General features: G+C 50.3%; 1 protein-coding gene across 1 annotated transcript; it reads left to right on the forward strand.

The window, feature by feature from the left end:
* The first annotated feature begins 1,906 nt into the window (after nt 1-1,906).
* On the forward strand, nt 1,907-24,506 carry CSNK1E (casein kinase 1 epsilon). The gene is made up of 11 exons (XM_084264665.1): nt 1,907-2,095; nt 6,178-6,265; nt 12,219-12,329; nt 12,478-12,626; nt 13,327-13,555; nt 19,253-19,423; nt 20,945-21,093; nt 21,590-21,782; nt 21,880-22,019; nt 22,399-22,464; nt 22,992-24,506. The coding sequence occupies exons 2-10, from the start codon at nt 6,190-6,192 to the stop codon at nt 22,429-22,431; spliced, it is 1,251 nt and encodes a 416-aa protein (XP_084120791.1). The 5' UTR covers nt 1,907-2,095; nt 6,178-6,189; the 3' UTR covers nt 22,432-22,464; nt 22,992-24,506.
* Nucleotides 24,507-26,404: the final 1,898 nt, after the last annotated feature.

Here is a 26,404-nt window from a genome sequence, read left to right on the forward strand (position 1 = left end):
AATTTCTTCAAATTCCCTCCCTCTGCTTCAGCCAGCACAGGGAGAAGACCTGGCGTGGCCACCATCCGCTCAGACCCTGCACCCACCTGCCAGACAGCATCACCCCAAATTCTGCTCCTACCTGCCATGCCAAGAGCCAACTCACTTAGGATCTGATTTGGATCCATCCTTCCAGGAGCCCTCTCTGGCAGATCCCACCCTGTATAGGCCTGCCTCTTGCTGCAGCTGTGAGCAGTATTGGGCTTCAGCAAATTCCCTCTTGGCTGATGTGCATGCACCCAGGGTAGGAGGGCAAGCCCTCGGCCAAATTCAGTAGTGGCTGCACACTTTATTACCTACCTTCCCATCTGTTTGCTGTTATGGAAGGTGTGAAACTACAGAGGTTCAGTGGAGCATGTGTAAGGAAATGTCATTACTACCAAAAATCTCAATTAAATTTTAACTTCTCAGAATGGAGATGAAGTTCTGTGATAAAACTAGCCTGGCAGTGAGAGAAGGAAACAGCACTGTTTCCCAAAGGGTCACATAAATGAGGAACTAATCCCAGGTCTTAATGGCCCATCAACTCAGCATGGGTGCTGACTGCCAGTGGGATTCCTGCCAGTGGGATTTGGAGCGTTGTGGACCACCATCTTGGTACAACTCAAAGCAACAACAGCTTTCTGCACCACTCAGCACTGGCAGGGCAGCAACATCAGCCTTTTGGTGCCCACAGCCCATGCTTATGTCGTGTATTTGGAAGTTGACATGGGGGGATTCTGGCCTAGATGCACGCAGGGGCTGGCCTGGTATGGGACTTCTTGAACTCTCTTTCATAAGGCTTATCTCCTCCACCCTCAGCCTGACCACAGAACTGCAGTTCTTGACTTGGTGATGACTATGCTGAAGCAGCTCCTCCCTAATGAGGCATCCTGGTGCCTGCAAAGCTCGGAAGTGCTCTTGCTCCACAGTTCCCACCAGTGTTCCCTTCCCCTTCTCCCTGCACTGGCCTTCAGCCTCCCCTTGTGCTCCTGCTCCCAGAGCTCACAATGGCCCCTCCTTCCTTCTTCCCATCCAGCCTCCCACCACCCACATCCTGGGAGTCCCAAAACACTTTCCCAGCCTGGTCTCTGCTCCTACATCCCCTGTGCGGGTTTGATACTTCCCATTTGCCTCCTGCCCCCCCAGGTCCAGCTGGCTCTTCCTGAGCTGCTCTGGGGCTCACTGCAGCACATGGTGGTCTCCTGGGTCTCAGACACCCCTGGCTTTGCGCCTACCTGCTGGTGGGCACCCAGTGGGCCTCTGTCCATCCATGTTAGGGTTACATATGGGTGCTGACATTCCCCTGGAGTACCAGGTGCTTCACCCAAGGGGTGTCCCCAACTCCAGAGGGGCACGGACTCAGTAGCCCAGACTGTCTCTGTGGGGTTGGGGTGGCTCTGATGCCTCATGGGCCATCTTGTTGCCCCCTTGCCAGGCATCCACTGCCATCACGATGGGACCCTGCACCCTTGAGTGAGGATCCTCAGGTGAATGAGGGCTGATGGTGCCACTTTGGGGATACCCCACTTTCCCCCCCACTGCAGTGGGGTGCCACAGGTGGGCTGTTGCCCTGCTTTCTCCCACAGTGCCCTGCTGAGGAGAAACTTTCAGCGGGGAGCCCGGCGGGCGCTGAGAGGCAATGTCCCCCCAGACACACCCCATGTGTGTGTGGAGGTGGTAGGCCTCCCCCTCGCCGAGGCTGAGGGGGGAGGCCGGGCGGGAAGGCAGTGGGAACAGCGACGGGCGGCGGCGCCTTTAACGGCGGGCGGAGGAGGAGGAGGAGGGCCGGGGCTGCGCTGGGTGACATCAGTGGGTTTGGCTCCGGGGCTCAATGGAAACTGGGTGAGCGCCGGGCTGTGCTGAGCACACGCCGGCTGGAGGGGACGGCGAGCGGGCGGGAGGCGGCAGGCAGCGCCGCGCCGCGCTGAGCCGAACTGAGCTGAGCGAAGGAGGGACGCGCCGGGCACGGCCGCCACCAGCCCTCCCCAATCCTCCGTCATCCTTCCCGCCGCGGCCGCTTGGCCTCCTGACAGCCGGCGGAGCAGCAGCCCCACACGGTCCCCTTCCCGCCAGGGTGGGTATGGGGGGCGCCCGCCTCCATCTTGGGGCGCAAACCCCGGGGGAAAGGCGGCCCCTCCGGCTCTTTGTGTGCTCGGAGGGAGGGGGAGGGGGCGGGGGAGGGGAGAGCAGGGCGCGATGCGCCGGGCTGGGGGGGGCAGCAGGGGACAAAAGCCCCTTTGTGGGGGCGCTGGGAGGGGGTCGCACCCTCAGGGGTGGCGGATTTTTTTTGGGGGGGCTTCCCCTCTGTTCCCCCTTCTCCGCCTGCCGGGGCCCAGCCTGCCGGCGGGTCCGGAACGAGCGAGGAAGGGGTGCAGTGGGTGCTGTGCCGTTCTCGGTGGGGGGCTGCGGGGGTCCTCGGTGGTGGGGGGACGGCCCCCTGGGTGATTTAACTGCCATCCCTCCCGCTTCACTGATGCTCCTTGTCTCCTTCTCCAGCCCCCCTCGTCGTCTCTTTCGGAGGGGTCTGCGTGTGGGGGTGGGGGTCGGCCCTTCCTTTTGTGCGGGGTGGGGGGCGGTAGGGGCGGGGGTCCGCGGCTGGGAAGTGGGGGGGACGGGGACGAGAAGTTTAGCGCCGTTCCCGGGGGTGGCTGGTTTTTGTTGCCTACCCGGAAAAATAACAGCCCGGGTAAGGCTGTCTGCGCGTAGTGCTCTGCCTGTGAGGGGTGGGGGTGTAAGGGACACACAGATATATTTTTATATATATAATTGTTGGGGTTGTTGTTTCCTCCTGTTTTCCTGTTGTGGCTATTTGTTCCTAAAATACAGCCCGAGTGCTCTGTACGTGGGGCTTCTCTCCCCCTATCTTATTTGCTGCTAGATCCTCTCCTTTTTGTAAGTGTGAAAGGGTCTGAGGGGGGGTTGAGGGGTGTTGATGTTTTGTGTTTCAATCAGTGTGATATTCCCCCCCCAACCCCCCCGCGTTTTCCTTCCCATTTTTAAGCCAGTTCAGATTCTTGTTTTGCCAGCCTCTTCCTTTATTCACACACACACAAAAAACCCCAACCCCGTGTAAAGCCTTTATAGGCAAAGCAGTCCCCGCTCCCCACACTTCCACTGAAAGCCACAGCGGTGCTGGGCTTCGCAGCCTCCATTATGGAGCCATGGGTTTCGTTTCGTGTGGCCTTTGCTAGCCCAGGGCATCTTCCCGCTCCTGAGCCCCTCAGGTGGGGCTGAGGTGGCCTTCCCGTGTGTCTCCCCCCAACCCTGAGATGGTCCCTGCGTCTTCGGTCGCCATCGGTGCTGGCACAGCAGAGTGAGATCAACTCTATCGTGTGTTTATATAATGGCCTTTGTGTCTGTATGTGGGTATTTTATATAAAAGGGGATCGGTGCAAAATGGTGTGTGTGGGGAAGCAGCGCTCGTGGCTGGATAGTAATTTTTATTATTTTTATTTATTATTTTTTTTTTAGGCTGTGTAGTATGTTGTAGGTGTCTGTGTAATGTTGGATGTTCACGTATGCAAGTGCTCATGCAGAGCACACGCTTGCTTTGAGGTTGTATGTGTGTTAATCCCTTATGGAAAACTAAATGGTTTAACTAAATGATCGCCCTGCAGCCCCTGGGAATGCTGGAGAGTGCAGGAAGGGTGGCAGGGCTCCGGGGGGGAGGGGGGGGGGTTAAATCAGCTGGGGGGGGTGTGCAGGGCTGCTTGAATTTTATGAATATAATACAGAGAGAGTATTACACATTTCATATATAATAACACGAATTTGATATGTAAATCTTTCTTTCTTCTTGTAATAGTAGACCTGAAGATCAGATGATCAGAGCGGAAGCTGTAGATGGTGGGGGTATGTGTGTGAAGTAGAAGCAAATGTGGTGGATGTTTGAACTCCTGGAGCAGTTGTTGGGGGGTGGGAAGTGTGTGTCCTGCCCACTCCCCTTACCGTGAATCCAGGCTGTTGCTCTGGCTGTCCTCCACCCAGGTTTTCTTCACACACTTGTGTGTGTGGTGGGGGGGAGATAAGGCAAAATGACAGCTGTGTGAGGCCATGATTTTTCACTCCATTATCCTTCCCGCTTCCACCCCCTCACCCCAGAGCATTTTTTAGATTCCCCTTTGGAGCCTGTTGCTTAATCAGCTAGAAGGGCTGCTGCCTTGTTGTTCGAGAAACCCTTCTTAACCTGGCTCCTGCCTGTCCCGGAGGGGTGGGACCCAATTTAGTCTCGGGACTGTGGTGTTGCAGAGCAGTAACCGCTGTGCCCTGATGCAGAGGGAACCCACTGCTGGTTTGGCCGTGCTTGTCACCGCTGGGAGTTGGACTCGAGTGGGAAGTGCTCGGGATTAGCAGGCCTGAGCAAACATGGCCATGAAGGAAGGAGGTTGGAGAGCCGTCTTCCTGACAGTGGTGTGACGAGTTCCTGGGGACACAGACCTTTGATCGTTTATTGGAGTAGGGAGTGTAGGCAAGTCAGATGCATGTTAATGTGGTTATACAGAACAGCAGGCAGCGGATAAAAATCATGTCTGTTTGCTGCGCCCTCACCCAGGTACGCCTGCCTCCTGGTTCGGTTCCCAAGGCTCTGCCTACATTCCTTGTAGTAAGAAAGTCAGAAATAGCCACAGGGTTTTGTAGACTTTACACGCACAGAAACCCACATGCATAAGTAAATAGTAGGTGAGGGGACTCCACCTCCCAGTGTTTTGTATGTGGCTTCTGGTGACTGGAGCTCTGCTTTCAGGGTTCACAATGTCCCCTGAATGCCTTGATAGGATTATTTCCCTGTATGTCTCTGCAGCCCGTCCATTCCTCTTTCTGTAATCCCATCTCCTGGGGCAGGAGGAGCAGTGCTGGGTTTACAGTGTGCCCAGAATCCTGTAGCTGGGATTATTTTGTGTGTGTGTGTGTGCGCTTGTGTCTCACAAGGCTGTTCCTCCTGTCTTTCTGTCAGTGATGCTTCCTTCCCACTGAGCTCCAGCAAGGGAAAGTTCCTCTCACCTACTTGTGAAAACATGATTCATTCCTCACCTTTCCTGTCCCCAACAGGCTCTGTGTCTGCATTTTGTACGCTAATAATGTGGCATTGCATAAATTAGGAGTGTGGCAAATCCCTCTAAAAGGAGCCGCGCTGGCTGTCTCGAAGAGCCACAGTTCCTAGAACAAGTTGGTGGCTGTGGAAGGGGTGAGGGAAAAGGGGCTGTTAAGAGGGGAACTGTGGTAACTGTGTTTGGCCAAGGTGTTTGCAGTAGAAGCTGAGGTTGCCAGGCAGAACAGACTCTGTGGTCGTGGTCCTTCCACCTAGTTGGTGTTCTGTGGAAGGTGAGTAGGCTAAGCCTGGGCATGTCGATGGGGTATAGCAGGTCAAAGGGTTAGCTAATCACCTCAGGTAAAGGGATGAGGAAAGGCCTCAGCTGCTAAACACAAACAGCTGGCACACCTGGGTAGTCAACAGAGAGGCTCAGGTAGACCAAAGGAGGCTGTGATCCCATCAGCAGAAGTGTGTGGAGATAAGCAAATGGTGTTCCTAGTCAGTGTGTGCCTTGCAGGGTTCAGTTCAGAGAGATGTCTCCTCCCTGTCCCCTGTGCCGGCCCCTGCCTAGGGGCAGTGGAGCAGCTTGCTTCTGGCAGTCTGTCTGTCTCTTGCAGCCCTTGGGTCCTGTGCTTCACCGCCACTGGAGGTGCTGGGCTAGGGCTGGGCCAGAGAGTGCTCCTTCTCTCAGTGTTTCTTACGCCTGTCCCTTCTGATGCCTCCTGAGGTTACTGTTTGTCCTGGTGCCAGGTACTGTAGGTTACAAGGAGCAGTACCATCTCGCTTCAATGACAAGTGATCACCCACTGAAACCTTCTCAGGAGGGATTTCCTGCCCCTCTCCCAGTCTCTGAATAAAATGTTGGCAAAAAGATTCAATCCTCCTTCATTACCATAATGGGAATATGGAAAATGTGCTTGAAAGGGTCGTCTTCCTGCAGTGTTTCTAGCTCATGCTGTCCCTGGACATCCAGGAGATCAGGGGATAGAGGCCATGCAAAAAGTGAAGTGTTTCAAGATTGAAAAATTGTACCCAACCTCTGTGGTGAGGTTTTCTCTGTAGCCTTACGTGTTTCACTTCCTGTTTCTGCTCTGACGCTGTGCTTTCTGCACTTCTTTTCTCAGCACAACCGAACCATGGAGCTTCGAGTGGGGAACAAATACCGGCTGGGCAGAAAGATTGGCAGCGGTTCGTTTGGAGACATTTACCTAGGTGAGTGTGAGTCTCTGTCCTTCCACCTGTGAGGTTGTTTTTCTCAGTTGCGTCACTGTTTTTGGGGTTGTTGTTCTTCCTTGTTGATCTTTGTGGACACCATGTGAGGTTGAAAGTGATGGAGGAAAAAAAAAAAGAGCTTCAAGGAGTCCTGGTAGTTGCTACTGGTCTTCTGATGGCAAAGAAAGTTGGATGAGCTCAGCTTTGCCTTGCAGGTGTTAGAGAGACAGCGATGCTTGATCAGACCAATTTAAATTTGGACTATTCAGGCCATATTTGTCATACACCCTGCTTCAGCCTGCTTGCTTCCTTTTCTTGTGTGTGTGTGTGGTTATAAATTCTGTAAAGACTGGGTGGTGGGAAGGGAAGAGATGGGCATTCCTTCAGGGTAGAAGGACTGAAGTTTTGAGAAGATTGGTAGTGGAAGAAGTGGTCCAGTACCTGTGAGAGAGAGGTCTGAGACCAGGAGGTATAGAACAGGTCGGAGAGGCTGTCCTAGTTGAAGTACTGGGGCCCAGATCTGTTAGATTTGTAATATGATTTAATGTCTGGAATGACCTGAGCTGGGAGCTCAGTGAAGAGAGCCCCTGAGACACTGGGCTTCCGCTTACAACGACAGGTCACTCAGGGAGAAGTTCTTCCAAGCCATCATGCTGATTTGTGGATATGTTCCCTGGTGCTTTTCCTGCTGATGTTTTTATTGGCTCAGGCCATGTGGGGCTGGACTGGCGAGACTACCCAGTGGCCTGATCAATCCCTCCATGAGAAATGGTGTGGCTTTACCTGTCATCTAGTTCTCACCACTACCTGCTTAGCTGTAGTCCTGCAGGCCAGCAGAGTGATTGTCCTCTCCCTTCTTGGTGTTTGCACCCTTTGGGTACTTGCAGATGGCTGTTAATTTGCTCAGTTGAGTTGTATTTTGCTTCCCAGTACACAAACTGCTCCTGGCGCTTGCTGCTCCTTCAGTTTTTCCCAGTTTGTCCATCTGCTGAGCGGCTTGGAGCCTACACAGCATTTGAGGTGTGGTGTTTCCAGTGCTGGGCAGCAAAGGGCTACCCTTGAGTGATCTGTAACGTGATGCCTCTGCATAGACTGCTTTGTGTCTCCTTGGCTTTCCCAATCACCAACACTGTATCTGGTTGCAGAATTGGCCTTAGCACACTGTCAGCTGCATTGTAGGAGATCTCTTCTAGGTTTTGCAATGTCTTCCCATCCCTTCCCAAGTTCCTTTAATTGAATGCCTCTAGTTCAGATCACTTTTCCCTGTGTTTGTAAATCACCTTCTGTTTTCCACCTCTGGCTTTTATCTCCAGTTCCCCCTTGTTTTATTATTCTCTCTTGATTAGTGTTGGCAGCCTCTCTTGATTAAATATCCTGTGGGAATCATCAGTAACAGGCTTTGTTGCCACCTTTATCCAGAGCATGAACAAGGGTGACAAATGATGGATCAGGGATCCCGATTCCACAGTGTGCTGCCTTCATTGCAGCCTAGTCCTGTGTGTCACTCTGGCCAGTTAGTGTCTCAAGTGGCAGTGCCTTCGGTTCCCAGGTGCTAGGAGTTGAGGGGTTGGTTATAGCCTGGACACAGTGTTTTCCACTGATGCTGGGACTTTAAGCCTTACAGAGCCTTTCTAGGACAGTAGAAGTTGTCAGGACCTTGCAAAACATATGGGAAGAGTGTGGAGAAAGGAGATACTGAATGGGGAGGCTTCTGCATCACATAACAGGTCATACATCTGTGCAAAGAGGGCCTAGAAAACATGGGCTGTCATGAAAAGGCTGTGCCCACCTTGTCTGTACCAAAACATGAGAGTCAGAGGAAGCCCCAGTGCCAGAGTGTGGTGAGCACAGCAGGATGCCTCCAACTGCTGAGTTCAACCAAGTTACTTGAATGCAGTATCAAAGCCCTTGTGATGTTCATTGAGGTGCAAGCCAGCATGTTTTGAAGCAGTGATAGCGAGACTTCTTGGAGCCTGGGTGACTCCCCAGCCTGGAGGGATCAGGCATGTAGTCTCTGATGGTGCGTCTGGAGGACGCTTGCACTCGTGCTATCCTCTCACGGTCTGCTCTGCAGACAGAGGGACTCACTCACCAGGACTTCTCTCCTGCACCAATTCACCTTGCAGTTGTCTCTCCTGAAAATGGTGTGGAGATGGAGCAGAGACAGACAAGCCCTAGTTGTCTCTGGTTTGTTCCCAGCTTCTCCCTCTCAGGATCTTAGTGTCCTTTGCCCACTCTGTAACCAGTGGGTGCTCTTTTGGGACTTGCTTGTTGGGTCTTCTGTCAGAAGAAAACTCAAGTTTCCACATGGGCACACACAGAGGATGGACTCCTGTTAATCCTCATTTGAGGCTTAAAGCACAATACCTTGCTTCCACGCTGTACCTCAGGGAATGTGTGGTGGAGGCTTCCCCTGGCCTTGGCTCAGCAGGGTGGGAAGTGAGATCCAGCTGCCCTGCCCTTGGCTATCCAGTCCGGCCTCTAAAAATGCCCACTCAGAGGAGCAAAACCCTGTTTGCAGAGGAATTGCTGAGACTTTGGGGCTGTTGCAGGAGAGGTGCTTTGTCAGAGGTGTTGGCCAAGAGGCAGGGCAGGGTTGCTGGATGTGGTAGGGTTGGGACTGGGGCGTGCTGGTGGGCATGCTGGCAGTGGAGAGCTGTTGAGGGCAGGAGCTGGGGACAGTGGGGCAGACAAAGCATGCTGGGACCTGCGCTGGCTGGGGACAGTTCCTGGTGGCAGGCTCCTCCCTTGCTGGGAGGGGAGTGCCTTCCCTTTGTTTCCTGGCCTGTTAACTCTCTCTCTCCCTATCTGACTTCTTCCATCTGTTCCTAGCCCTCCTTTCTTCCCCCGCCAAGCTGTGAAGAGGGGAGTGGGCGTTGGGGAGAGCTGGGGGGGGCCGTGCCTGTTGGTTTGCCCGATGCTCGGGGAGGGTGGTGGTTATTGTATCAGGCATGCGGCGAGGCTTCCGCTCCAAAAAGATCCTGTTTAGCCGGTGACATCCTCTGTCCCCGGGGCTCCGTTTCAAGCAGCTCGTGATGAATGAGTTGAATTTGTGCAGCCCCCACAGCGAAGCGAGACTGGGGGTGGATGTTAGGAATTATCCCCAATCCTACATGCGTCTCTCGAGTGGCTGGAGCTAGGCAAGGCTCTGCTGCGTTTGTCTGAAGCGTGGTGCTTTCCAGTCTGGAGAGGGAGCAAAGAACTGTTGCTTTTGTACTTGTTTTTTTTTTTTAAAGATGGTGGTTAAAGTGTGAAACAAAGGATCAGAGAGACTCCTTCCTGTGAATTCTGCCCTTGCTTGTGGTAGTCTCTGGGTAGATCTCTAGCCAACAAATGGTGGAAGGAGCAATCGGAAGACATATGGGGGTTTGGAGAGGGGGGTGATCCCAAAGTCATTGGTGAGTGACTCCCCTCCCCCATTAGATCAGATTGGTCCTGCTTTTGCTGTTCTACACCACACAGAAAAAGGGTAGTTTCTCCTTTTTCTAAGAGACTAGTAGCTGTGTTGGGGCAGTGGTGAGTGTGGGGCTGAAGGCCGTGGTGATTTTTTTCAGTGGCTTATTCACATTTTGTAGAATCTTTAAGTTTTCATAATGCTTCTTCCCTCCACCCCCTCGGCTTTTTCCTGCTTTGCATGCTCAGAGATAAGACTCCCCGCCTCTGACAGCCTAGGAGATGGATGCATCATCATCATCTTCCTAAACACACAGGGTAATGTGGAGATGAGAACTCATTCATCTTTCCACTGTTCAACTTTGGGAGGGGGGCTGTGTCAGGCTCATTCGAAATGCTAATGCTACTGCTGCCAGAAGTCAGCAAGACTCATCGTGGCTTGTGTGTCAGCAGATGGGCTAGGAGAGGGGAAAAAATCCCCCCAGGGAACTGACAAGAGAGCTGGTGCAGAGGATTTGGAGGAAAGTCTTCACAAAGGCAGGCGAAAGAGAATGCTAGAAAGCACTCTTATCTATTTAGATGTCCTGGGTGTTTTCATGCTGAGTGAGGGCCAGTGACTGAACACTAATTCAAAAGGTGGATACTAGTTCAGGGCCCCTTTCATGGTCTTTTCTTCCTTGTGCTCTTGATGCTTGTAAGAAGGGTCCTGTGGTGGAGTGAAGGGAATGTACAGACTTGTTTTGTTGGCCAGCAGTTTTAAGTGAAAAATGCCAGCATCTTTCCAGAGGTAACCATTGGACAAATGGCTCTAGATCTTGGGATGGCTTTTTCCCTTTCCCGTCTCCTGGCTGTTGAGCAAAAACCCTTATTAAATTCATGCCAGTGCTCCTCCTTCCCCTCCCTCAGAGCACCCTAAATAATTCCTCTCCCTCCTTACTGTTTACAGCTTTCAAATATTTGCAGACTGTTGTCATGTCCCATTCTTCCTCCCCACCCTTCTTAGTTGTATCTCTTGTCTATGCTACGTATTTAGCTCTTTTAATCTTTCTTAGTAAATCAATCCCTCTAGGCCCCGATTGTTTTTGTTCCACTCTTACAAATTCCTAGCAGCTTGTCTGTCTCGACCTGATGCTGTAGTATCCAGATGACATCTTTTTGCTATGAGGCAGCTCTTGGCTGACTTTGTGTACGAGCCAGAACTCTTCAACAGGAGATGGATCCCCTTAGGATCCAGGGGGAGAAAGGGATCTGGTTGTGGGAATGTTTCCTCATTCTTTTTTTGGTCCCTGGCTCTGAAGCTGTGTGTGTGAAAGAAGATGGATGGAAAGATCCGTCTGCAGCTGTCCTTGTGGACTCTGGGAGCCTTAACATGGGGATCAGGAGACACAAGTCAGCTAGACCTACCAAAACCAGCTGTGGGATATCTACAAAACATCACCTTTGACTCCAGCTCATGTTTGGCTTGCACATTATGGAATAGCTTAGTTTATGATGGTGTTCATAAGCTGCTCATGATTAGAGCTGCGCTCTGATTTGTGTTTGAGTGGAACTCTTAATAGTTCCTGATAGGAGGAAGGGCTTCTGTGCATGCGAGACAGGCATGGGAGTGGGGGCAGAGAGAAAGCAAGTCCTGAGTGTCGTTCCCGTGACCTGTGTACAGATCTTCAGTCTTTCCATTTTAGGATGATGTGAAACATCTGGAATCCTCTTTGGTAGTACGAGAGAAAGACCAGCCTGTTTGGCCTTTGACAGTGTGCTTTGGGACCAGAGTGCTGGCTTTCCTGGCTGGCAGCTCAGTTGTTTGCAGAAAGCAGCGCGTGGGGTGGTGGTTTTGTGTCCTCACAGACTATCTAGCAATACCTTCAACAAAGGCGCCTGAGCAGCTTCATTCAGTAATGGGTTCGGTTTATTTCTTCATGCTTCTAATTTAGGATATAACAAATGTTTCTGTGTTGGCAAAAGATAAAGGTATTATTAAAGCCCTCAGGAGAGGGAGAAGCTGAAGGTTTGGGAATTGTCTGTATTGAGCAGGTCAGGGCTGTGGAGAAACCAGAGGTAGCTGGGAATGTTAGCAATGTCTCCTCCTGAACTAATTGTCTCTGTTGAAACGATGTACCTGAGGTAACCAGTAATTTTGCTCAGGAAGAGGTACTCCATATCGCTGCCTGGGGGACTAGCTTGGGTTCAGGGGCTAGGTGTATGATCAGGGACAGCTAAAACTTCCACTCAGTTTAGGTACTGCTGAGACATGCAGGTTGACCTCCCAAAGTCTGGCACTTCTTGACATAACGAGGCAGTTAACACATCGTAGGGCTTTTGTTGCAGCTTGTCTGGAGGATCAGAGCTGGTTTCCTATTCATGTGCCTTCCTCTGGGCTTGCCTTTGCAAATGGTGGTGCTGGAAACTCTGTATGGAGTTGAAGTGGCTGAATATAATTTCTGTCACAGAGGATAAATTTCAGAGCAAATCTTAAGGTCTTGGCATCTGTACAGGTCTTGTTTAAAGTGTTTAGCTTCACTGAATCTCACGCAGTTTTCATTTCACCCTCCTTTCTATGCAGGAGCCAATATTGCAACTGGTGAAGAAGTGGCCATCAAACTGGAATGTGTCAAAACCAAGCATCCTCAGCTCCACATTGAAAGCAAGTTCTACAAGATGATGCAGGGAGGAGGTGAGATGGAGATGGGGGTGTGGTTGAAGAAGGAAATTATTCTGGAGGGCCTTAGAAAAGAAATAATTTGGGTTTGGGTATGATCTTCTCACCAGGGGATGCAGCAGTTTTCCTCTGTTCTGTGGGCTTAATCTCTTTCTTTTCCCAGTGGGTATCCCTTCCATTAAGTGGTGCGGAGCAGAGGGGGACTATAACGTGATGGTGATGGAACTCTTGGGGCCCAGCCTGGAAGATCTCTTCAACTTCTGTTCCCGCAAATTTAGTCTCAAGACAGTTCTGCTCCTGGCAGACCAGATGGTGAGTTTCCTCAGAAGCATTTGTGCCTGCTCTCCTTTTCCATGCCCCCTTTTTGTTTGTTTGTTTGTTTATTTGTTCTCCCCCTCCCATCCCCTTTGCTAAAGAATTGTTATATCCCAGGCTTTTTTCCTTTGGTAGCAAGTAGCTGTTGGGTTTCTATTTCTTGATGAAGCTGAAGGCCTCTGGAGCCCCAGGCATTGCTGGCTTTTTCTGATCTCCTTCCTTCTCCTGCTGCTCACCCAGTGTTAGTGCTGCATGCAGAGATGCTTTTGTCTGCGTAATGAATTATTGGCATTGCTATTTATCTCAACTGCCTATGCCCTGGTTTTAAGACCCTCAGCTGTTCTGGACCCTCTCCTTTCCCAGTCTGGCTGAGTTTGAAAGTTGTCTGGTGTCAATGCTGAAGCTCAAAGTTTCAGGATGTACAAACTTGCTTCCCATCCTTCCCTACGGTGCTAATGGTAACCTCCCCAGATTGAGGGCTGGGCTGGTGTGCAGGGTTGAATTCCATCTCCAGATCCCTCTGCTTCTAGAAGGTGACTTAATGGCTGTCATCTCTCTCATTCTCTGCAAACTGTCCCTTTCCCTGCTTTGACAGGCCAGTGTTCTGGACAGGGTACTGGTTGTAGCAGATGCAATTATGTTCATTTTACTACTTGCTTGACCCACTATTTATTTATTCATTCATTCCTCTCTCCAGATCAGCCGTATTGAATACATTCATTCCAAGAACTTCATCCATCGGGATGTAAAGCCAGACAACTTCCTTATGGGCCTCGGCAAAAAAGGCAACCTGGTGTACATCATTGATTTTGGTTTGGCCAAGAAGTACCGAGACGCCCGGACCCACCAGCACATCCCTTACCGGGAAAACAAGAATCTGACTGGCACAGCCCGTTACGCCTCTATCAACACCCACCTGGGAATTGGTGAGCCTGCTGTGGCCCCTTGGTGGGGCTTTCAGGGGGGAGGTGGTGTGTCCCCAGGAGGAGGGGCTCGGGTTCTCTGCCTGGCTCTGCTGCTGACCTGCCTTGAGATGGTGGGCAAACAACCATCAGCGCCTGTGTTCCCTCCCCTGCCTTTTGTGGCACTGGGCTCTGAAGGCAGAAATTGTCTTCTGCTGTGTGTGTGTGCTGCTCAGTACAGTGGGGCCCAATTTCAGCAGGAAGGCTGTGACCTCCCTGACGTTACTGCTGCTAAACTCTGCCTTGCACAGAGTTTTGCAGGGTGATTAGATGCCTCTCAAGGAGATGTTTGCAGGCACCGAGCCTTTGGAGTTACCTACAATTGGAAGCTCTCTTCCAGACTCCAGAGTGCCTTCCTCAGTGATTACTCCGTAGCGCTGAGAGCTGGAGGATACAGGCCCACTGCATTATGGTCATTGCCCACCACTGAGGACAGGGACAACCATGTGCTGGAAATAATAGAAGAAACTGAAACTGGAGGAGGCTTCCTGCTACCTGGACATTGAGGTTTTGTGATTGAGAATATGCTGTCAGAGGTCTTCAAAGTATGTGTGTGTCTTTGAACCACACTGCCCTGTTTACCCTTGGGAGAGATTCAGGGAGGTAGGATTCTGTCCTTAGTGCCTCTTTAGGGATAAAAGAGTGGAAAGGGTGCTGAGAGTTCAGCCATGTCTTGCACTAGTGATGGGCAGCATCCCAGGTTCTGTAGATATCTTGCACAAGTTAGTATCCTCCTAAAGTCACACAAACTCTTGTCCTGAGAGTGGCCCCTTGATGCATAGCACCTTGTTTCTGAGGAACAGAGATGAAAACCTCTTGCAATTTTCTCTTCTGTTCCCTGACCAGATACTTCTCTCTAGTTTGTAACCTCTCACCCCTTCTTGGGCTAAACTTGGTCTGTTCACAGTGTGAGAGTTTCATAATTACCATGGGGTCCATTCTGACTGGCTGACCAGGCTGACCTGGTCCTGTTACTGGTTGCCAAATCCAAGGAGCAGAAGCACTGCAGCTGCCCTGTGGGCAGACCCAGGGAGACAGCTCCTGTGCTCACAGCTCAGTTTGTATCTGGGAGATCATCTCCTGAGATGCATAAGCGAGGAGTTTGAAAATAAGAGTAGGGAACGCAAACCTTTTAAACTAACAACTTCCACAAGATTTTATGTCCTCGTTCTTCCAAGGGATAGCTTTCTGTTCTCCCTTCTTGCAGATAGTTTCTCAGAAATCTGGAGATTTGACCTGCAGAAAATAAAGCAGTTTCCCACTGTCTTCCTTGTTTAATACTGCAACTGTAGGGTGAAAATGCTTTATATTGAAGTGGGGGGTGTTGTGTGTTGAGAGTGGACTGTGATCTCCTGACCTCTTCCATGTAGTAAAAATAGTTCTTGTAGAGCTCTCTGACTTGGTCTTCTGTATTTTGGTTTGACCTGCTTATATATAACTGACTCTCCATTGAATTCTCAGTCAAGATTTCCACAGCCATGGTAACTGCCACGAGGAGACATGCACAAAATAATTCACGCTGCTATGTCTGTCGATTCTTTTGTGTGTGCCCACTCTGTCTGAACTGATCACAGGAGGCTAAAATGTCTGCCTGTGGGGTGGTGGGTGGTTGGGTTGGTTCTCTTTTCTGAAGGACGTTGTTATTCATCTCACCCCAACTTAGCCCTTTACTACTGGCGCTTGTCTTGTCTATCAGGGTGAACAAACAACGTCTGAACACTAATCCAAGGGCGAAACTGCATGTGCCATCGATCTGAGCGCAGCCGTTGCTCCCTTCGTGCCCTTTGCTTGGGGAAAGTCTGGGCGTGTTACTCTGCGCAACAGGTCTCGGGTGTATTATCTCCACGTTGCAGGTAGTTCCCTGAATGGCATAAAGGTTACATGACTTGCCTGGAGGAAAGGGGATGGGGGCGTCAGGGTTGCAGCTGGAGTTCCTGTTTCTCCAGACCTTGCCACAGGGTGTATGACAGACACGTTTGTGAGGTAGCAGCATTGCCATGGGAACCGTCACTCGGAATTTTGTGACTTTTCAGAGACTAAATTCTCTGTCTTAATGTTACATTAATGCAGTTTAGGGAGAGGGAAGGAACCAGGTGCTGGGGTATTGGTGTGACAGGAATAGCAAATGAATAAATGCCTTTATTTGAATGTGCAAGCTCAGGGTTGGGCATTCCGATGTCTGGAGGAAACGCATTCTTTTCCCAGTCACTGGGAGAAAAAGTAGGAGGCGAGATTGGGGAAGGGTTTCCACAGCTGGAGGCTTGCTCTTGGGGGACTTGTTGGACTGTGCAAGCTTTGGTTCATGCATTCCAGTGAGTTTTCACATACTCTGGGGATGAGAGTCCCTTGCACCCTTTGGAGCTTGTAAATTCTGAAATAGATGCCCAGGGGTGCCCAGGAGACAGTCTTGGAAGAAGTCTGGTGGGCTCTGTCTAGATAACAACAGGCTGAGGGCAGGGAGGGAAGCTCCTCCCCAGACATGTGTCCTAGATGGCATCGGTGAAGTTCTTCTGCTTGTCCTGCCCTCTGTCATCCCTTCCAGATTTTTGTGTTTTTAAAGGCTTTTGCTATGCAGTGGGGAGAGAAAGGGGAAGTGTAGTCCCAGTGTGTGCAAAAACAGATCAGTGTGTAATCAGGAAGGCATTGCTTGGTTACGGCTGCTTGCAGCTGGGCTGGCTCCAGTGAAGACAGATGATTTCTACAGAGTCTTGCGTGGAAGCAGCGTTGTTTTTGATAGGACCACGGTGGGGGGAAGCACTGTCTTGGGGGACCAGGGGACACTTCAGGCACAAAGAAAGTTTTGTCATGAACCTTGTGTCCAGTGCAACCAGTCCTCAGTCTCCTGTCTTTGCCCAAGCATGCCTTCCCAGGTAAACTCGCCATCCTGCTACTCATTCCTGACTAAGCTCCTTCTGAGGACCCTGCTTTGGGGAGGGAGTGTGTGACGATGTGGGCTGGCTGGGAACCTCCCTGGGAGTGGGAGGGAACTGGCAGGAGATTGCTTGCAGAGTGGGTTGGGTTTGAGAGGTCATACTGGGTTGTGTGGGAAGGCAACCTTGCGTCTTCTGTGGAAGGGATTCTGTGGGTGAGGGAGGAAAGGATGAGTGTTTCGTAAAAGAGGAGCAGTCCCCCATGTACTGTAGGAGACCTGAGAAGCTGAAATAAAATGGAGAGAGGAAGTGTGCTGTGGCGTCACAGGTCATGACTGTAACCCTGCTTCTGGACTGACTTGCTCTTGGCACACAGTCACGTCACTTGTGTTCCTCTCTGTCTTTTCAAACTGTAAAGGGAGATTTCTTCCCCATGTCCCAGGGATGCTGCAGGAGTTAACCAATGATTGTCAAGTGTCTGAGTGTGGAAAGTGGTGATAATAAATAATGTTTCTTTGGTCTGTAGAGGTGAACTTTTTTCCTAACTCTAATCACTCTGCTCTTACTATAGTCTGCTAAGATGTTGTATACCAACATCCTCAGGATACTAGATAACAAGTTGGGGGGGTGAATAATTGGAGATGTGCAATAGTAACTGAAGATGAAACAAAGAAACAGGATTTAGGAACTGTTGCTCTTCACCATAATCCAAAGTTTGCTTTGGGATCTTCTAGCTAGGGTTACAGGTAGAAGACAGAGGACGTTTTGAGGTAGCACAATGTTTCAAGGTAGCGTGACAACTGTGACCCATCAAGTTCGTGTTTCATGCTCCTCATAGATTTGAATCTCACTGGAATTAAGTGGGCTACAGTGACCACGTGAACCTGAGATACTGGACGTTGGGGATGCAATGCAATCAGACACTTATCATTCAGCATTTTAATAATTAGGTGTTATGCTTGCAGTTGTTTTTCCTTGATGGTGTTGCTGAGTTAAGGCACAGTTAAGGTGTGTTTGCATGCATGTAATAGATACTACTGAGCTGCCCAGTTCGGTTTTGTAACCCCTTTCATTGCCTCTGGTAAGGGCTTGTAGCATCCCCCACTGACTTCAGGCTCCCTAACCTCAAGTCTCTAATTCTGTCCATCCCCAAATCACTAGGACTGTGCCTAAGCATACGTTTGCTGCCTCTCCTGTTCTGGCTGGGGTTGGTGGCTGTGCTTGAAGCTGCTGTGCTTAGTGCAGGTGGAAGTTGTGTGGTGCAGCCTGCACTAAGCAGTGTGGAGTTCAAGTAAGATTTTGGAGGAAAGATCCCATAAAAGACTGATTTGCTCGTTCAGTAGGTTTCTCTGGTTCCTGTGCTGCCTTTTCCCACTCCTCTGAGTGATATCACCACATTCTGGACAGGGAACCCACAGCTACAGGTTTTAAAGCTACAGCATGGCTAAATCAAGGGTTGGCAGATTGCAGGATTGAGGTTACCTTCACCTCCTGTGCTTCCAGGCCCTGGATTTGCATTCTGACTCCATTTCCACATGCCTTCTGTCTTAGGATAGAGGTCACTATCGAATATTGTTTAGTTTTATTTATTTGATATGCATGGTGTGTGATTATGTCCCTCTGAGAGAACATGTATCCCAACCTTAGGCGAAATGCAACGCTCTGGGGTTTCTCTTCCCTGCTCCCTCCGTAGCACCTAAGCGTCCCTCAGCCAGTCATGTAGTTATCTTTGGCAGCAGCCTGATAAGATTAGAAAGCATTAGCCCCTTTAAAGTGGGCAACTTGAGGCAGTGAGTTAGTGAGGTAAAAAAAAAACAAACCAGCTTTTATTTCTGCATGCTTAAAGTGAGATGCTTCAGGGGTCTGCAGGGCTGCTTTCTGCTTCGCTTCTGTGGAGGAACACGGTGCTTATGGCCTTTCATGTGCTTTGACCCAAACTTGAAATGGCTTGGCCATTCTAGAGAACAAGTTCAGTGTGGAATGGTTTTGTTTGGGAAACAATTTTTTTTGTTTTGTTTTGTAAATAAATGTCTGATAGCAGGCCCTTACAGTGCCATAGTAAGGGTGACCCTTATTCTGACCAGAGTTGGTAGTGATGCCAATTACACAGTCATTCCCCATTTGGACTGAAGCCTTCTGGTCAAAGTATATCTCTACTTCTCTATTCATTCTTCTTTCCTTCATAGCTTGAAAAATGCTACCAATCCAGAAAGATCTTTGCACAGTATTACGTTAGGCTTCTCTAAACTATCAACAAAGTGGTTTACTGCAGGAAGAGGTCACTAGTTCCTCATTTCTGCTGTGTGTAAAGAGTATCAGCAGCTTAATAAGAAAATGTGCTTGAAAGGGTTGTGTTGAGCTTACTTCTGTTAGCTCTGTCTTTCTGTGACTACCTCTGTCATGACTAATCCCCAGGGTGAAGTATCATTCTGGGTGGAGAAGTGTAGGTGCCCTTCCCCTGGGACTGTGTCACTGCATCACTTCTCAAGCTGTTGGATTCTTGTGTGAATTAAGGCTTGTCCAAGTGAGGAGGTAGTCAGAGTAATTATTCATTTATGAAGTGGGTTGGGCTGTACAGGGAGAGGAGGGATGCTTTAACTCTTGCAGCGTGAACATGCCCACAGGAATTTCTAGTGCAATGGCTCCTACAAGTTTGCCTACCCATAGAAATCTACCAAAGAAGAGAGAGAAGTTGTTTCTTTTGTTCCGTGTTCACCTCAAAAGCTGTGTGATTGCCAAAGCAGTTTTGGTTGCTGCTCACTCCTTGCCCCTTTGTAACTTCTTCTCGCAGAACAAAGTCGCCGTGATGACCTGGAGAGCCTGGGCTACGTGCTCATGTATTTCAACCTGGGCTCGCTGCCCTGGCAGGGCCTCAAGGCTGCCACCAAGCGCCAAAAGTACGAGAGGATCAGCGAGAAAAAGATGTCAACGCCCATCGAGGTGCTCTGCAAAGGGTACCCTTGTAAGTGCTCTGATCTTGATGGCTGTCTTGTCTGATGGCTCGCTCTCCTGCTGAAACCCCCTGGAGTTTTAAGTCCCCAAGGGTAGTGCCCCGTACCCCCAGACCAGTCTGTGCTGGTGACACCACTGATGAGAAGGATAAGGGACTGGTGGTGATACAGTTCTGGTTCAGAAGTGGGAAATGTGTTGTTTGTGGAGAGTCGAGCCTTGTGTTTGTAAGGGCATGAGAGTGCTGAGAGGGATCTTTAGGACCGCAGAGACAATCTGGAAGGGGGTGGGCCTTGAGGTGAGAAGGTGTGCTATGAGACTAAGTAACAAAGATGATGGCATACTGTGGTGAATCCTAGATGTAACTAGGCAATGAAGTAGCCTTTGTAGGTAGATGTAGTTCTTTGTAGGTAAATGTGGAATAATGTATCTGAGAGGAGAGAGCAGGCTTGATTCTCATGTCATATGCAGAATAGTAGGCTCTGAGTTGAGCAGTGCCCTTCAACAGTGAGCTGTTGCAGTTAGAATACATGGTTCTGTGAAAGTATCAACTTTGCTTTTAGTGGCTACTGAGGAAAGTGGATCAGGTATTTAGAATTACTAGGAAAGAAAAGAAGCTCAGTGTCCATAAAGCTATTGACTGCTTGTACCTTGCATGCCATTCTGCAGCTCTGGTTTATCACAATATTTCAGAAAGGATGTTGCAAAACTGGGCATCAAGAGGGTGATCAGAGGTGAGGGGATTTCTATACAAGCAACAAATTTACTGGAACTTGGAAATGAGATTATTGGAGAGATAAGAAGTCTACACTCTCGCTGTGCCTCCAGAAGCCTGGATGGGAACTGATTATTTGGTGACCCCAGCTCTTGTATTAGAAGAGAAACAAAGGTGGTTCCTGCTAGCTTCAAAACAAAGCGATATGGTTCTTCACACAGCCAGTAGTAGACCTGTGGAACTCGTTCCTGGATGATGTTGTGGATACTTAAAGCTTACAAGAGTTCAAGGAGAGATTGGACATCTGTGTGGAAGAGAGATCCACCGAGGGTTACTAAATAATTAGAAACCACATCCAAATCAGGAAGTTCCAGAGCTGACAGTAGGTGGAAGCTGGGCTGATGTCAGTGAATGTGTCAGACATGCTTGCCCTGGCCTTTCTTATGAGTAGGTGTCTAATTCTAGGTACTGTTTCAGACAGGCTACTGAACTAGGAAGACCTCAGGTGTGAGCTCAGCTTCCCAAAGCTCACTTCCATCTTTTCTTTAGGCCTGCATTCTCACTCCCCTTCAGCAGGCTCTGTGATTCGCTACCTCTTCCTTGGAGAAGCAGCCAGAAAAAAAAGATGCATGAGCACTTCCTCTTGTGTCCGTAGGGATGTGATTGTCTTTGTGGCCAAAGCACTACAACTGTCAGGCTCTGTTTTCATTACACAGCCCTGGTCCAGCACGCTGCTGCTGGAAGGCTGTAGCAGTTCTGTGGTGAGACCAGGGGGGCTGGGTGGTGTTCAATACTCAACTGCTTTTCTGCTCCCTCCAGCTGAGTTCTCGACGTACCTCAACTTTTGCCGCTCACTGAGGTTTGATGACAAACCTGACTACTCGTACTTGCGACAGCTCTTCCGCAACCTCTTCCACCGCCAAGGCTTCTCCTATGACTATGTCTTTGACTGGAACATGCTTAAATTTGTGAGTGTGGGGAAAGGGCCAGAAGGACAGGGGTTGATTCTTATCGCGCGGATGAGAGGAAGGCTGGAAACCACTTGCCATTTGTACTTAGCCATGGTGAGCAGCTTGAGAAAGGGGACCAAGCAGAGTGAAAAGAGGCAGAGTGGTTTGGTGGTGCTGTTGTAGTAGTGACTGTGTCTGATGGAGCACGTGTGTCAACAGATTTGTAGTTCTAGGTAGGTAGAGATAATTTTTCAGGAGAGACACCTATGTCTGAAGGTGGGACACAGATGTGGATTGCAGTAACAGCTGTACTACCACATACTTTCTTCACTCATTCTTCATGTAAGAGAATGAGATCCCCTCTGGGTGGAGTGGAAGATGGTGGGTGGAGAAAATGTTTTGAGGGTGGAGCTCTGCTTTCTTAGCTGATGGAGCACTGTGCGTTTTCTGCCCGGGGCTGCTGCTGTCTCTCCTGCCTGATAACCACACTCCACATGGGGGTTTCTCTCCTCAGGGAGCAGCCCGAAACCCTGAGGATATGGACCGGGAGCGGCGAGAGCATGAGCGAGAAGAGAGGATGGGGCAACTCCGGGGTTCAGCCACACGAGCACTGCCCCCTGGCCCACCTGCTGGAGCCACTGCCAACCGTCTGCGCAATGTCACTGAGCCCTTGGCCTCCACCCCCACCTCCCGAATCCAACAGTCCGGTGAGTGGGGTGGGAGGGCTGGAGGAGGGTGCCATCCCTGTTGTTGGCTGGAAACCAAAACCTATTGACTGATATTCTTGTTTCCCTGCCCTGATAGGAAACACGTCTCCCAGAGCAATCTCAAGAGTGGACAGGGAGCGGAAGGTCAGCATGAGGTTACACCGAGGAGCTCCTGCCAATGTCTCCTCATCTGACCTCACAGGGCGGCAAGAAGTGTCACGGATTTCAGCATCACAGGTGAGTCGCTGCTGTGATGTTCATGGCCTTGGCCTGGATGTTCCAGAAGGACTATGGACCCCACAGCAGTTTTTACCCAACCTGCTGGAGCTGACATGAGCCTAAAGCTTATAGTGTGGTGAGGGGAGTGATACCGAGTTACGGCTTTGCTCTTCAGTTACATATTTTCTGGAAGCCATGCTCCATGCTGTTGTCTTAGCTCTGCTTTGTTTGGCGTAAGCCATCAGCTGGTTGTCTTCCAGACTGCAGTGGTTTGGGGAAGTGGAACAGTAAACTCTCCTGTGGGGCAATATCCTGAGAGAAGCACTCAGCCTCTGTGTTTTGGTGTCCTTTGTGCCTTTTTCTCCCACTCCATCCCTTACCTATCCTTCTTTTGTAGACAAGTGTGCCATTCGATCACCTTGGGAAGTGAGGAGCAATTGCCACTGGACCAGTGTTTGCTTAGGTGAGCTTATCCTTGCACCAGGGCTCCCCCAGGGAGGGAATTGATAACATCAGGGATTAGGTTAAAGCTCTGATGTTGCTGTGGGGGATCTGTACAGTTTCCTTTCCCTTCACGTTACTTTGGGCTGGGGTTTTGGTTTCAGAGGGAAAAGTGTAAGGCTGGCTGCCAAAGCCTTAGGGGAATGGATTATCTTGGGTGTGAAGGTAGCTTCCCTTTCTCCAGCAGGGTAGGGAAGGTGGAGAAGGTGCTGGGCCAGGGAGCCATTTCCTTAGTCCCTGAAGAATACTTTTCTGATAGCATGACAGTGTTGGGGAGGAGGGTGCTGAGCATGAAATGCAGTGTGTGAGAGTTTGCACAGCTATCGAGTGCCTCTTCTAGAGGGAACAACAGTAGCTGGACAAGGGGTGTCAGGAGCATCGAAGAAAGGGCTGATTTGTTTTGATACTCTCTAGTTGGCATTGAAAGTGCTGGGAAGAGCCTTTTCTCTTAATGTCCTCTTCCCTTGTTCTCTTTTTATTTCTTTCCAGTGTCTTCACTGTATTTTTCTTTTAAAAAACAAAAAACCCAAAACCAAACAAAAACCTAAAAAAAAAAGATTTTAAAAAATAAAAAAAGAAAAAAAAAAAACCCACCCCAACAAACCCTGACAGAATTTCTTTTGCCAATGACGAGGAGCCGAGCTGTGCCCCGCGCTGCTGCGAGCCGTGTGAGAGGGCCACCTGCGTCCCCCGGCGTGAGCGCCTCCGAGAAGCCGACGATGCGGGAGCTGCGTGGGAACACCTCCGCTGCCCCCCCACCCTGGCCCTACCATTGCCCCCACTGGCTACCCCCAGCTCCCTCCTGACTCCCTGCTCCTGGTTTTGGTTTCTCTCTATATATTTTTCTCCCCCTCCCGTTACTCTTGGATATCTTCTGCTTTTTCTTCTTGTTCATTTTCAGATCAGATGGTTTCTAGCCATAGAAACTTTAACTTTGCTCTCCTTTTTTTTCTGAGGGCAGGGGATGGGGGAGGGTGGTATTTCATTTAGGTTTTTTTGGTGGGGTTTTATTATTATTTTTTTTTTCAGGAGCCTTGTGGGCCAGGAGGGAATCAGATTCCAGCCGTGTTTGCTGGTAGAAGTCTGATTTTTATTATTATAACAGAATTTATTTTCTCAAGCATTAGATGAATTTTAAGCTGTGAGGGGAATTGTGGCAATGGCCTAATCGTTGACTCGGGCTTCCTTTCCTTGGGTGGCTTCTCTGTGGGTTTTGTGTTGTTTGGGCTGTCAGGAGAAGTGACAGACTTCCCTGATCTGAGTGGTCCTCACGCGCCAAGGGATCTCTACGGAGAGGCACCTGGTCCCATGGAGGATGGGAACGCTGGAGCTGAAATACAGGGAGATAAGAACTCCCTTCCTATCCCTGCAGCGGGGTCTATTTTTCATCTGGCTGTGCGTGTTTTTTCTATTTTTTATTTTTTAATTAAAACTTGTTTTAATTCCTGCGGAGAGAGTGTGGGACTTGAGGAGAAGAGAGGGACACACAGAAACTGGAGTTTGTTCTTTCGGAGCGATGGCTCTTGCTCTCTCCTTCCCTCATGCAACCCCAAGTAAAATCCACCATACATGCACAACCCCTTCCTGCCCTCTCCCCCCGTCTCCCCCCCCTCTCCCCCCCACTTTAGTTGTTTTTAAATATAATTTAGGAATACTCAAGCTGCTTTGTGGCACTTGGGGCTTTGAAACACAATGATCACCACTGCGACCTATGGCCTGTAGCAGACACACTGTCACTGTAGTGTGGAGCCGATGGGTTGTTGGCAGGGCGGGGAGGGTGGGGTTAGTCTCTGTTTTGTTTGTTTTTATCCTTTCTATTTAACACTTTATTTTTCCTCCCTATTTTTTTCCTAATTTATTTACCCCTCTTACTGTCTCTCTCTTTTTTTTAATTAAAGAGCAAAACTTTTTATTACTTTGTAATTTAAAAAAACAAAAAAAAACCTGAAGAACTTTGGGGGGGGATTTTGTACTTTTTTCCTGTGTAAATATTGGACTTTTTTGAGCTTTATCGTGGTTGTTAATTTGAAGTAATAAAGTAGAAAATGATAAAGTGATGCCAGCATCTGTCATTCCTTCTTTCCTTGTCATCCTTGCTGGGAGTGACGCCTTACACGCAGGAAGCGCTGTCTTGTAACCAAAACTGTTCCCGAGTTCCAGGAAAGAGTTTGATCAGAATTACTGGGAAAAAAAGGCACAGGGCTGGAGCGCCTAAAAATAAATCTGAGTTGATCTCTGCAGTCGCATCCTTGGAACAGCCAGAGAGCTTTGTGGAATCCAATTGAGGATCTCGGTTCCTGGATTTGAGCCTCCAGTGTCTTGTGCATCTGGCCTTTAGGAGGAGCGGGATGGGACCTTTCCCCTGTTGCACTCAGCATGACAGGTGGACCCTTGTTTTTGTATTTTCTTGCTTTCTTTTTTATCCTCGATCTTAAATACCAGAGGAAGGGGAAGGAAGAGGGGTCTGAGCAGCAGCCCTGAGCATGTCTCAGCCGTGCTGTGCCTGATGCAAATGTGCTGAACTCCCTTTAAAGTGGCACCTGCTGCTTTGGTACCTGTCGGTGCTCTTTGTTTGGGTTTCTCCTCCTTGGGGTGTCTGACCTGTGGCACTACATCACTACATTTTATTACTGATTTAGAAATAAATCGCTGCTGCTACAGTCACGGTTCCCTGTGTTATGGGGATGAGAGGCCTATTTCTTGTAGGCCGTATATAACTCCTGAAATTGATTTTTAAGGAACTCCTGCTGGGAATAAATGATGGATCTTGGTGACTTTGCAAATTCCTTCCAAGCCTGTTCTGTTTCCCTGATGCATGGGGCTTCCAGCTCCTCCGATAAGAGGCGGGGAGGGGTGTGTGTGTGTGGGGGGGGGTGGCAGGAAGAGAAATTCAGGGGTGTTGAGTGTTGTCCTGTTGCCTCTATCCTGTGTTGGTCCTGCCTCTATTTTGTGTGGTTTTTTAGGGATTTGGTTTGAAATTGGGTTCTTCCCGCCCCACCCTCTTCCCCCTCCTCCCCCCACCCATTCCACATCTTGCTTCCTGGGAGGAAGAGGAGTGCTGCCTCCATAGAAGACAACACCCATCTCCATGCGGTGCCTCCCGGTGGTATGGTGGAGGCAGCAGAGCCCTGGTCTATCTGGGATCAGGACACCTCCCTAGCTTTGGGAGCATTGTTTTAGGAGTGAAATGCTTCGCCTTGTTCCTGTGGGAGAGGGGGTAGCAGGTCTGGGGGTACATATCTCTCTCAAAAGATGAGGGCAAGCGCCCCTTGAAAGGAGGAGAGTCTCAGGTGGGCTATTGGCTGCTTGTGCTCCTTGGTGCGAGTGGTTCACTTGTGTACTAAAAGGCCTGGCTTTGGTGTTTTGTTTGTTTCAGGGTTTTTTTTGGGGGGTGATGTGGTGTTTTTTGTGGGATTTTTTTCTTCAGATCGACGGTCCCTTGTTGTGGCTTGAATGGAGGCCCGGCCCTGCTTTCCACCACCTCCCTGTGCTCCTTCCCACGACGGTTCTGGCCCGGCGGCAGAGGTGGAAACCTGCCTGGAGGCTCCTCCTGCCCTCAACCGGCCGGGGGCGGTGGGTTGGGGAGTCACTGAGGCACAGGCAGCCCTGAGTACCCAGCTGAAGGGAGCGCGGCCAGGGCTGAGGCAGCAGCCCCCGCATTAGCGCGCTGCTGGGCGTCCACGGCTCCCGCTTTCCTCGCCGCGCCGCTGCCTCTTTAAGAGCCGGGCGGTTACGTCACCCCCTATTCCCCCTGCCCCGCCCGCCCGGCGCGAGGAGGGGGCGGGGCGTGCCTTGCCGAGCGCAGGCGCGGAGGGCCGGGGTGGGCCCGGCGTCGCCATGGGCTCCTGAGGCCCTCAGCGCCTCCGCGCCGGTGCCGGCGCCCGCCCGCCCGCGGGGCAGCG

The sequence above is a fragment of the Gallinula chloropus genome (genome assembly GCF_964237585.1).
Source record: "Gallinula chloropus genome assembly, chromosome: 1".
NCBI lineage: Eukaryota > Metazoa > Chordata > Aves > Gruiformes > Rallidae > Gallinula > Gallinula chloropus.

Excerpts from the sequence above, each read along its gene's own strand:
- CSNK1E (XM_084264665.1), top strand. The coding sequence starts at position 6,190 with ATGGAGCTTCGAGTGGGGAACAAATACCGGCTGGGCAGAAAGATTGGC. Across the intron at positions 6,266-12,218 it reads GTTTGGAGACATTTACCTAG|GAGCCAATATTGCAACTGGT; the intron begins GTGAGTGTGAGT and ends CTTTCTATGCAG. Across the intron at positions 21,094-21,589 it reads ACTGGAACATGCTTAAATTT|GGAGCAGCCCGAAACCCTGA; the intron begins GTGAGTGTGGGG and ends TTCTCTCCTCAG.